The following is a 12426-nucleotide window of genomic DNA, read 5'->3' as shown; positions in this document are numbered from 1 at the left end:
GCTGAAGACCCAGAGCGGAAGAAGCTCCGGGGGCCCGGGCCCCGCACTAGTTTTCCAGGGTCCCCGGAGCAAGTGAAGGACCCTGCTCCAGGGGCCCCGAAAAACTCTCGTGGGGGCCCCTGTGGGGCCCGGGGCAAATTGCCCCACTTGCTCTCCCCCCCCCCCGGGTAGCCCTGGTGACTTGTGAAACTTTGGTTTAGTTCCCTGAAATTCAGTTAAAGTGGGACCTGAATAGTGAGGGTTACTGTTCACTAGATGCAATATTTGGTATTTAAATATGTTAAATTTTACCAATAATATTGCCCACCTCTCCAGCATCTAATGATGAGTAAGTACTTTGGTTCCTTATCATTAGTTCTGACCAAGGAATGCTCATTGTGATTTAAGCCATCTTAGCCCTCCCTCAGTTGTGGTGCTGCTTTGTCAAGGTCCAATACCCTGGTACAAGAGAGAGCTGCTGGTGATGCACCCTGCACTGGCCACAGGAATAGGTGGTGATGAAGGCACATAAAACTGGCTCTGCCCATCCTGGGTTTAGTGGTGCAGGTGGAGCATTGCAAAGCAGCCCTAAGGCAGGGGAGAATCAGTCTTTTTGCACTCACATCATTCATTTCGTTACAGGATCTCAAAGCACATTACAAGGGCGGTAAAGTATTGTCCCTACTTTAATGTTGGAAAAGCTAAGGCACAAAGGGGTTAACAGACTTGTCCAAAATCACACAGGGAGTTATAACCCAGGTCTTGGCCACCAACAAACAGATCCATGTTATTAACATGGGGCAAAGTTCAGCACAATGTACCTATGACTTTCTGAACTGCAGCCTGTGGCAGGCTGTTGCAGAGATACTGAGGCTTTGGTCTCCTGAATTTCCGAGAGGCATTGATAGATGCTGAGCTCCCTCAGCTCCTGTTAATTTCAGGGAGAAGGTTCAGCATCTCTCAGAAGGCTCTCAGCACTTCACTGGCTTGGACCCTAATTCAGGGGGAAAATCACTCCCATGTGGAAAGTCAAAACCAAGGAACCTCTTTCATGCTTGTAAGTGGTGGAAGGAGAATGCATAGAAATGAGTGCCCAGCCTTCTTTGCTCTACTACTCCCTGTCCTTAATCTGACTATTTCCCCCTCAGCCAGCTCCACTGTCTGTATATGTTACTAGGGTCCTAGTGCTGGAGTAATTGTCCTGCATGGCCTTCACTGGCTTGGGAGACAGATTGCTGCTTCCCGGCGTAAGAGTTGGGAACTCACATGGTGATGATGATGATGTTTCCTATCTAATCAGTTTGGCTTGTGGATGGGGTTGGGATGGATTGCTCCACGGTGCTTGGCTGCATTCAGGTCTGTCTGGTCAATTAAAATTGCACTCTGGTAGGGACAGATGCTTGCCACTGCCAAACAGTGCTCTCTCTCCCATCCACTGCCAGTAGTTGCCTCCTTTTTAAAATTATGCTACTTGGTGTGCTACCATGTCATACCCCATGATCCATTGCACAGTACCCAGACGTGGCCTCCATCTGGCAACAGAGTGGGAAATGAGGCACTTAAGGACCCTAAACTGAGCCAGTGTGAAGGGTGTACATTTGCACCACCTACCACACCCAAGACAGCATTTAGGTAGGCCTTACATTCAAAGATCCACAGGTCAAAAATCAGCTTTTTTCTAGCGCTCCAAGCACTGATGAATGGGAAGAACAAGGATGGTAGGTGTCTGTGCGCATTGGGGGAGAGGCTCAAGGAGGAGGGTGAGTTGGGAATCTGGAATGGGTTGGATTGGTGCTGGAGAGGAGGTTTGTCTGCTGTAGAATAGCATGCTGGCCTGTAACTCAGTCAGTCCACCCAGCACTGTGGTTAATTTGTGGACTCCTCTCTTCTCTCTGGCTGAACTCTAGAAAAAAACTGTTTTCATACCTGTGGATCTTGGGTGTGCACTGACCCTTTCAGGGAGGCTATGGGTCCAGCATGACCTGGTCCCAATTAAGTACTGAACAAGGAAGTTCTATCATTTGTACTCCTCAGAGGGACCCTGGAAATTGTAGGCTGCTGCAAGGCAGGCTGGGAAGGAGTGCCAGGAAATATAAGGAGAAACCTTTCTTCAGAAGAAAGAAAGTCCAGGGACAAAGGCAGGCCTGGAGTAGGGCCACGCCACCAATGGAACTGGGGAAGCTGCCCAAGAGGGGCTATGATGAAAAAAGCCTATGAGAAAACCTTCAGGCTGGTAAGAGAAGAAGGAATCCTGAGCGGGTAAGAGAGAGGACAGGTTGGTGAGCCCTGGAGAAGAGTGAGGGTTTTGACATGCAGCAGTAGGAATTGTGAAGCAGGGCAGGGTGTGGCCCATGCTCTCCAAAGATGTCATAGCAGCTGTGCTCTCTTTGCACTCCGTAAGACACCCACAAGGCACCCCAGCATGGCGTGTGGCTAGAGTCACAATCTGGCCCTAGCGGCCCAATCCTACCAGGTGCTGGGGGCCTTCAATTCCCATTGAAGTTAATGGCAGTCGACAGGTTGCAGCACCATGCAGGATCAGGGCCCTTGACTTGCCAAAATTCACAGAGAGAGTTAGTGTCAGAATACAGGTTAAATCTCAATGGTTCCTGACTCCCAGGCCCATGTTTAAGCCACTAGAAAACACCTCCCTCCCAGAGAGAAAAAGTAGAACAAAAATGTCCCTTTTCCTGCCCCGCCTTTTTTATTTTTTTGTCTAGTGCTTTTGTTTGCTGACATTTATTAAACATTCTGGAGATTGGGCGAGAATAACTACACATCATAACTATGGCTTCTGTTTTTAGGGCACTTATTAATTTGATTTTGGGGGTTAGCAATTTTTTAGTTTTACGTAGATGTCCAAAAAGCAAGGATTTGGCGCTTTCTCTTTTGTATACACTATAATGAGTACTCGCTTTGTAATATCCTCTAATGGGCTACAATGTAATACTGTTTCAAACAGCACTACACTAAAGCACACTAGACAGTGAACCTCTAGTGTGCATCAGCAGAGTCTACATGGACCAAGAAATGCACAAAATGTTACTTCTCTTGAGAAATCATACTCCACAAGAAACCATTTGTGGTGTTTATTGGATAATACTGATTTCATTTTTTTGTAACTGAGGTGTTGGTGTTTATCAGTTAAAACCTAAAATCAGAAGCCCTAATTACGACATAATTTAAGCAGGAAAAGGGTAGATTCAAAGGGCGTGGGGGGGAAACAGTTTTAAGGACTTTATGACCCAGAGCTGCTCTTCCTTGCTGTCGTACAACTCCCACTGAATCCATTTTGAGTTTTGGGGGTACAAGCAATGCAGGATCTGCTCAACAGTGATTTTTCAGTTGTTTGAGATGTTTGTTAGTACAGTATCTCTAGCAAGTTTATATAGGCCCTTAATTATGATCAATACATGATATTAAGTAAGGTGCCCCAAACTGTACATGAATTAAGACTGACTGTATCTTGGGTTTCTGGTAACACACTGTTCAAGCTTCGCTTTTGTTTATAATGAAAACAAAACTCTATCAGCTGAAACTGTTATACTTGAGCAAATACAATCTATACTGTTTAGCATTACTACATTACTAGCCAGCCAGATGTCATTTTGTAATAAAACTATAAGAAAAAAATACCTGTAAAATTTTTGTATAACTGATCACAATGACTAATCCTGGTATTACAAAGACCACAAAGGTGAATGTTACGTCCCAAGAGATTTCTTCTGCAATGCTGGGCCAAACCAAGGTGCAAATTTGAACTTCCTGTTTACAAAGAATAAAAGAAAATCATTAATATTGTATTTTAGATATTTACTTTCAGTATAAAGTTCTCTGCAAACATATGTCAATGTTTACATTTCATCTGACTTGATGCTCATTAGAGTAACTGGCCACTACATAAACAGGATCTATGGAAATAGTTACTAATGAAAACAAAATAGTTGTTTCAATGTGGAATGTTTCTCAAAACATGATGACAGGTGTGTAGTTCACAAGATTTGGTATGCAAATATGGAATTGGTGCAATAATTAAATAGCATAGCAAATGCTAGTGACAATTTTCAAATGTAAATTCATAACTTCTAAAGAAACAAATGGAAAACCCAATTAAAAACCTGGAAGGATTGGTTAAATCAGTATTATATTCTGTAAGCATATTGTTTGTTTTTGCATGCAGGAGGGATTATTGTACACTGAAAAGAAAAAGATGTTTGTGCATTTTTCAGGAAAAGCTCTTATATGAATTAATGCAAGGCCCTACTCCCTGGGCACAGGCAGCTGATCACTGAAAAGAGAAGTATGCGGAAAAGGGGCTTTCCCAGCTCTAAGCTGGAACACAACGCCTCATGTTTATACAAGATGCAAAGCGAGGACAAGTAACTGGTGGTGCAGTTCTATGGGGGAAAAATCCATGTGAGTCTGAACGTGGGACTGATCTACTGAAGACCTCAATTAGGGCCTGATTCTGCTGTGCTGAAGTGAATGGGACTTTTGCTATTTATTGACTTCAGCGGATCAGGATCAAGTCCTACATTAAAAGAAGTTCATTCCTACTCTGATTCCACACCTCAATGGCTAAATGTAACCTAATAAACAGAGGTAACACCCAACATCAATATTGGTCCGCACAGGTGCTGGAACTAGAGGTGCTGCTGCATGCACCCTGTCGCTTGAAGTGGTTTCCATTAAATACAGGGTTTACAGTTTGGTTCAATGACTCTCAGCACCCCCACTATACAAATTGTTCCAGCAACCCTGCTGGGCCAAAAAGGAGAAGGCAAGAAGGCGTTGCCAACCTTTGAAGGCTTTGTTGAAAAATTGCCCCCTTATAACACTTCATGGGGCATTAACCTCTTAACGTCTAACCCCAATTCCGGAGCTAGGCATCACTCTCCGGGTAACGGCTCCAGTTTGTAATCCCAGGTCTCTGCCCTGCAGCAACCGCTGGAATAACAAATCACACACCGCTCGACCTGAATCGATCCGATCTGGCCTTCTGGATAATCTCCAGCAGCCCCCGCCCCCCCCCCCCCCCCGAAACGTGGTCTAACAACAGCATCGCATCTCGGGGCGCCCCGGCAGGACTACAGCCAGCACTGCCGCTTTCCCGGGGCAGGGAGCCCGCTACACCGGCTCCCGGCTCACGCTACACCGGCTCCAGGCGCACGGACTCGCTTCGCGCCGCTGCTTTGCGGTGCTGAGAACCTGGGACGTTCAATCCCGCCAGTCGGAACAGATGCTGCGGCTTCTATTGGCTGAGAGCTTTGGCCGCGTTGACACTCTTTGGGGGAGGCGAGGCTGGAGTCAGGCTGCTCGGGGGGAGCTAAGGCTGGAGACTCCCAAACCAGCCTCCCCTTCCCAACCCGCTGGGGTTCCTGGGTCACTAGGCAGCAGCCTCGGGTGGGCTGGATCATTGGGCACTGTACTGACCTGGGCCCCCACTCTGCCCCCATCTCCCCAGGCTGGCGCAGGGCAGAGCTCGCCGGAGCCGCTCCTTACCTTGCCGTGCATGAGCAGGGGCTCCACGTTGAAGAAGAGGCAGAGCGGGAGGGTGGCGAGGGCGGCGAGCCCCCAGATGACCAGCAGGGTCCCGACCAGCAGCTTGCAGCTGAAGCGGGCAGTGTGCCGCAGCCGGACGATGCACACCACGCGCTCCAGGCTGACAGCCGCCAGCGACAGGATGGTGACGCTGCCGCTGAGGCTTATCACGTAGAAGAGCATGTGGCAGACGACGTCCCCCAGCACCCAGGACTCGGTCCAGCGCACCACGAGGATGGCGGGGATGGCGCTGATGAAGAGCAGGTCCGCGCAGAAGAGGTTGAGCATCAGGCAGTTGGCGGTGCGCAGCTTCTTCTTCTTCCTGGCCAGCAGCGAGATGGCGCAGATGTTGACCAGCAGGGACACCAGGAAGATGCAGGAGAGGACGGCGGTCTCCACGGCGCTCAGGGCCACCTTGTTCTGGCCCTTGAATTCCGAGAAGAACGGGAAACGGGTGCAGTTCCCTTGGGGAGTCACGCAGGCGCCTGGCATCTGGCTGGTACCCAGGGCATCACACACCACCAGAGCCAGGGACGCTGCGGCTGCCCCCAGGCCAGGCACCCAGGTGCCAAGCAGCGGGGCGGGATGGCTGCTCAGGGTTGCTGGTGCCAGTGGGGAGTGTTGGCCCGGGGAATGGGCAGACAGCAGCCGCATCTCCTCCTCTTCCTCTGACATCCGCAGGGCCAGGTGTGGTGTCCGCAGGGTGGTTTACGGCACCTGGCCCGCTGGGGGAACAAGGAAGTAGCAGGCGAGGACAGTAAATATACAGCGCGCCCCGCTGCACAAAGGCGAGGGCGTTGTTGTGCTTTACAAGCGGGTGACTAACAACGTCGCAAGGGAGCGAGTCCTTCTGTCCCGGACGGGGTGGGCAGGGGGCGAGCGGCGCAGGTCCCGCCGGGCAGTGCTAATGTGGTGGTGGTGGGACCCGCGCCGCGTGTCCCAGCGCAGGGCACGCGCCCCAGTGCTGCCGAGTGTCGGATGCCAGCCAGGGCCCTGGGCAAGCCCCTGAACGCCTGAGACCCGCGGTGAAGTCAATGGCAAACCCCTCACACACACCAGTCGGGCCCTGCAGAGTGGGCTCAGGGCAGCCGACTCTCCAAATGAAAGTCCTGACAGGCTCCTCTCCCTACCCCAGCTGAGGTACAGAGAGCCCGGCGGCTTTGCCCCACAGCCCTTTGAATGAATCCGTAACCGCAGCAGCAGCAGCGCGCATCGCAAAGGAGCCGCCGAGCAATTTCCCTGAGTCCCAAGCCCCCATGTACTCCGGCTCTGCGTTCAGCCGTCAACACTCAGGCTAGAGAAGGAATTTCCCTGTCACTCAGCCTTTCCATTTGATTTGAGGAACTGACCTGACACTATCCTCTAAGAACTCCTGTTGATAGCCCAGTATAACCGGGACTATTTTACGATCAAAAGGGAGGATTTTGTCATTGCTCCATATCTTTCCTTTTAAAACCACGCGTTGTCTCCCTCCGTGTCTGTGGGTTTCTTGGGCTAATTCTTTGTTGCTGCCATAGAGGTGAAGTCACACAGCATAGACGTTTAGTACCGGGTGCTAAGTTTTGAGTGACATGCTGAGCAAACCTGATGCCTCCTTACATCATCGAGTGAACCAGGGAACTCAAAATAACTAAAAGTTAGGAAAATAAAATGAAAAATAAGGGGACATTGTAGTTAAAAAACAACCCTATCTAATGATTTTCTTGGCAATCAGATTTCTGAAAGCGAGACACACACACACACACACACAGAGAGAGAGAGAGAGATAAGAATAGTCATAAAAGGCTAACAAAATATTGTCACAAAGTACTGTATGTATGAAATAGCTTTATGTCATTTTATTCACCTCTGGATGAATCAGTCTGGCTATATCCCAACAAGTTGATTTTGTAAACAGTCAAGATTTCAGTTGCAGCAATGTGCATGTAATATTACTGCTTTTTATTATGCCTTTGGCTATTAAATACATTATATTCTACTCTGGTACACTTAAACAGGGGCTAAAAGCACAATCACATTGATTTCAATAGGACTTTGTAAACACTCCCTGTACATCATATTGGATATGATGAGTTACTATGCAAAGGTACCTGTAATGAAACCTGTTAATGGCATTAAAAGGGAATCCAGAATTTTGACCATTATAACAGGACACTTAATAAAGTATGACAAAAATAGTCACCTTTCACGTATGCACTAATCAATGCCTTTCCCACTTCCAGGGCAAAATTTAAAGCAACTTTAATTAACATCCTTCACATTAAAATAATCCCTGCTCTTGAAATTGCTAATATTATCTATTCTGGCTCACTAAGGAGGATGGAGGGGCAATTTACATAACTGGTTTTGGATTATGTGCAGGAATCACTGGGTGAAATTTACGACCCAGATTATGCAGGAGGTCAAACTAGATGATCATTGCTGGCTTTAAAATCTTTGAATCTGAAAAGTGGACAAATGTACAAATGACAGGAAATGCTTTAAGCAAGTGGCTGCCTACTGCATTATGAACTTAAATGAAGGCAATAGGAAACCTTTCAAACACTGAGATACCAGCCAGACATCAACACAGGTGACTGCAGATAGCAAGTAGTCAGAAGCACAGGTTTTGCTGTACTCTCATTTGCCAGGTTTAAGAATTCTGTGCATCATATTGTGAATAACCACAGCAAACTACCTAATAATACCAAGAGAGATTCTTCCTAGGCAAAACCATGGGTACAGGACATAGGTATTGGGGCTGATCTCCTGAGATGCTTAAAGCCTCCTGAGATGTACCAAGTCCCTTCCAATTCCCACTGATTTCAGCACCTCCCAGGACTGGACCTTTAGTGAAACCAGCAAATAAGCCCCACAGTCCTCAGCACTGTCCTCAGCTGAAGCAGGGATGTCACTTTTGAATATAAGATAGTATGTAGCTAGGAATGTGTTCCCAAACAGCCTGATTGCACTATGCATAGAGAGTTATAAAATACTGAACATTACTTTAGTAGGAAATTGGAGGGCATGTAGCAAATGCAAATAAAGCTAAACACAAATCCTTTTCTCGGTGAAGTCTATGGCAAACTCCACTGGGGCAGGAGAAGGCCCTGTTCGTCCAGTTCTGGGTGAAGATGAAAATGAAGAAAACCCAGACTGGAAAAGAAAACAGGAACAGAAGAGAAACAGCAGTTGCAATTTGCATAATTGCAGCAATATTACTGAGGAAAAGACAAGATACTGTCAGTCAAGAATGAGCTAAAGAGAAAAAAGATATGCGCAAAGAGCCTGAGAATTCTGGGACTACCCTGGGAAAGAAGGAAGGATATATTTTTTTATCTTTTTGAAAGATGATCACCGGTACCTTTGTCACTGGGTGTGAAGGAGGATCTCTCATTTAGTTGGTATGAGCCTACCAAATACCCAGCAGCTAAATGAATACTGGTCTCAGTACTCCATCATATGGCCAGGAACCCTAGAATGGAGCTGAGCAAGAAAATTATTTTGTACAAAGAAAATAATCATTGCTTTGCCCAGGTACACAAGCCAAAAGGAAATCTATGGCTCCGGGGGAAAAAAGTCTTTCCTCCAAAAGAAAAGTGAGGTGGTATTTAGCCAACAAAACAGAGAGTTCAGCATAATGAGGTGTTTTGGGGAATACTGAGGAGGAAATGAGCTCTTGGATACGAAGGAAAGGATTGTTGTCTAGCAGTAATAGCAAGGGCCTGGAAGGGAAGGCTCTTGTAGAGCTTTTCAGGATCTCACAGTTTGTGAGTTTTGGCAAGTAATTTAAGCTCCCCTTAATTAAGTGATCTATTTATTGCCCAAGAACTTTGTTAATGCAGATTTAAGATTGACCAGCAATCCCTAATATACTTCCAAAACATTGAATGCATTTATATGTAAACCTCTGAAAACCAGGAACCACAGAGTTAAGGTACACCTCAGCCACATGCGCGCCAACTGCCCTTCACTGTGTTAGGAACAGATGTCTTGATTGGTGCAGGGTTTACTTGCAGCAGATTGACACAGATAGCGCTGCAATGAAAAAGATCATGGACCCTCCTTTCTGCATAGAGTTATGTCAGTTGGGCAGAGAGGGGAGCACCACAGTCTATTCTTGCTGTGGCGATCTGTAACAATCCGGTAGCATATATGCACTGCAGGGCAGAGGTAAGTGCAGGTGAGGTTCAGGGGAAATCTTTAAGAGAAGGGTCAAGTGGGTGGTAACATCTGGGTTGGTTGTTCTGAGTAGGTGAAGTGATTGAGTATAGGCAAAATGTAGCTAGCTGTTATTCACAGTGTGGACATGATCTGTCAGTTTCTCATACTGTACCCAAGTGCTGTGTCCCCACAGTACTCCATAGTCTCTGGATGAATAGAGCGCTATGATATCTGTCAAGGGATCGCTAAAGTTGCAGACTAGGGCTGATGTGCATCATAACTTTGTGTTTCCTGGTTTTTAAGAAGTTTAAATTTGTTTGTCCATAACTTCGTACTTCCTGGTTTTCAGACGTTTAACTGTGGTTACAACCAACATTCCGGAAGAGTATGAGGCACTGCCAGTCAACCTTAACTTAGTGTTAATGAAGCTTTTCACCAGAGACTTTCCTTTGTTTTGAGGAAGTGGTGATAGTAGTGAGGAGGGCATGGTTGAGGTGCACCTCTGATTGGGGGGGGGGGCAGAAGGAGGCTTCCTTGGAACACTTCATTGCCACTTAACTACAAGCTCGTCTCTCCTCCTGGCCCCTCCATGCCCCAGTACAGTTAAAGGTGCCATTGGGAAGAAGGCAGGTGTGATAACTCATGGGCTGTGAGAAGCACATCTACCATCTAGAGGCAGCAAGAGGGGAAGGAGACGCCCCAGACTCCATATTCTACTTCAGGAGCTAGTTTAGGGGGAAATGCTCTACACTGAAGGAGGTCAGTAGAGGTGTGAAGTGGCCCACTCATCTCAGGGAACTTCTCAGAAGAATCAGAACACCCCCATGGAGATGAATCACCCTGAGAGATGTACTGACCCATTCAGCTCAAGGGGTGTTGGCTTCTCTCCCCCTCCTCCCCCCGCCCCCGCAAAGACCTTGTCTTCATTGCAGAAAAAAAATGTATTTTTACATGGCAATAACTAACGCCAGATAGATCACGACGTAAACAGCCTAGCAGACACAAGGCACAGGTAGTTTTTAACCTCTGTGGGTACGTCTACACTGGCAATACTGGGTTTACACTGGTGCCAGTGGTGCCATGGCACTAGGCTCAGGCTCCGAAGGGGCCCCAGCCTGGCTCGCTTGGCTAGGGCTGCACTCCAAGGCCGTGCCAGCTCTTCTCCACCCCCTCGTCCCCTGTCCCACACCTACCACTCACTCCTGTTGGCTCGCAGGCCAACCAAGGGCCTCTATCTGCCCCTTGGACAGACCCCACTGCAGCTCCAGGCGGTCTCTGCTGCCCGCCGCTTTTGGGGGCGTCAGCTGCCTCCAACCCTGAAGCCAAGCCGCCTGGGACCAGTGGAGAAGCTGGGCCAGTCTCAGCTAGTGTGGAGGGCAGTGGCGGGGGGGCTTGGCTGGGCCCCCCCAGATTGACCATATTCCGAATGGGACAGCCAGGGACTCACCTGAGCTGACCCCAGGAGCGCCGCCAGCTTTTCTGCCACCCTAGGTGGAGGAAGGTCCCGCCACGAAATGCCGCCCCCCAAAAGAGGCGGCGGAAGGTCCCGCCGCCGAAATACCACCATGGTCGCTGCCGCCCCCAAATTGTAGTGCCCTAGGCGACCGCCTAGGTCACCTAATGGGTTGCGCCAGCCCTGGCTGACCCTCTGCCCCCCGCAGGGCTTGCCAGAGCCACCACTGCCTGGGGCTGACTCCCCCCCCACCCAGCTCCATGCCCTGTGCTGCCCGCATCTGGGGCTGAGAGCTGGAGCCTCATGCTGCCTGGCTGGGGGCTGCTGAGCCCCATCAGCTCCACACTGCCGGGGGCTGGGGCTGACCCCTTCTTCCCCCCAAGCTCCATGCACTGCTGCCGGGGCTGGGGCTGACCTCCCACAAGCCCCGCTGCCTGGCATATTGCATCACCATCACCCACCCACACACATTCCTTTGCACCCCACTAGGGTGGTGCACCTCACTTTTTTGGTAAACTGGGCATTTGTTCATTTGCTTTTGCCAACTGATCAGTTGGCATGAGCAAACAGGACAAATGCCCATTTTTGTCAAAAAAGTCGGGACAGCTGGGACAGAGCTTAAAAAGGGGACTGTCCTGGCTCTGGCCAAAACGGGACATATGGTCACCCTACCTCCAGGCAAGTGAGTCCTGAGGGAGTCCAGCCAGGGCAGGGGCAGACCCTGGCCTGGCTGATCACACCACTCCCAACAGACCAGAGCAATTCCTCATCCCGGCACTGGACTGGCCCTGGCTGCACCGCCAGTTCAGCCTGGCAGACATAGTCACCTCCCAGCAGAGCTGGTGAGTGCGGCCGGAGGTCAGGGTGTGGGAGAGTCAGTTTCTGGGGGGGGGGGGGCTATGAGGGGGTGCTGGGCTGTGAGGTGGCGGGGCTGTGGGGCAGGCTTGTGTGTTTTGGCATGCTAGGCAGTGGTGAGGGCCTTCTGGGGGGGCAGTGGGGGAGGTCTGTGTGTGTTGAGGTGCTGGGCATTGGGGGGGTCTGAGTGAGGTGCTGTGTAGTTGTGGTGGGGCTGTGGGGAAGTGCACTGCACAGTGGGGACTGGGGGAGATCTGTGTGTGTTGGGGCACTAGAGAGTGGGGGTTCTGGGGGGGGGGGCGGGGAGGTGGGGGGGGGGGGGGGGGGGGGGGGCTGGGCATAGTGGGTGGGGGGGATGCTGGGCATATGGAGTCAGGGGTTGTTGGGTGCTGTGTGACACAACACGGTCCCACCCCCGAGGGGAAGGGGCATGCTGGCAGCACAGGGCTGGGCAG

At 49.7% G+C, this 12426-nt stretch overlaps 1 protein-coding gene across 1 annotated transcript in view; it reads right to left on the bottom strand.

Annotated features, from left to right (window-relative positions):
- The window catches only part of FFAR4 (free fatty acid receptor 4), a 15072-nt gene extending 8877 nt beyond the window's left edge, over window positions 1-6195 (bottom strand). The window contains exons 1-2 of the mRNA XM_024192629.1: window positions 5482-6195; window positions 3616-3744 (exon numbers count right to left, since the gene is read on the bottom strand). Of these exons, the coding sequence (XP_024048397.1) occupies window positions 3616-3744; window positions 5482-6195 (843 nt within the window). The remainder of the gene's footprint in view (window positions 1-3615; window positions 3745-5481) is intronic.
- Between the last annotated feature and the right edge of the window lie 6231 nt (window positions 6196-12426).

Source organism: Terrapene carolina, unplaced genomic scaffold (assembly GCF_002925995.2).
Source record: "Terrapene carolina triunguis isolate 2854851 unplaced genomic scaffold, T_m_triunguis-2.0 Scaffold95, whole genome shotgun sequence".
NCBI lineage: Eukaryota > Metazoa > Chordata > Testudines > Emydidae > Terrapene > Terrapene triunguis.
Note: the sequence above shows the minus strand (reverse complement) of the source record. Positions and strands in the feature narration are given on the sequence as shown.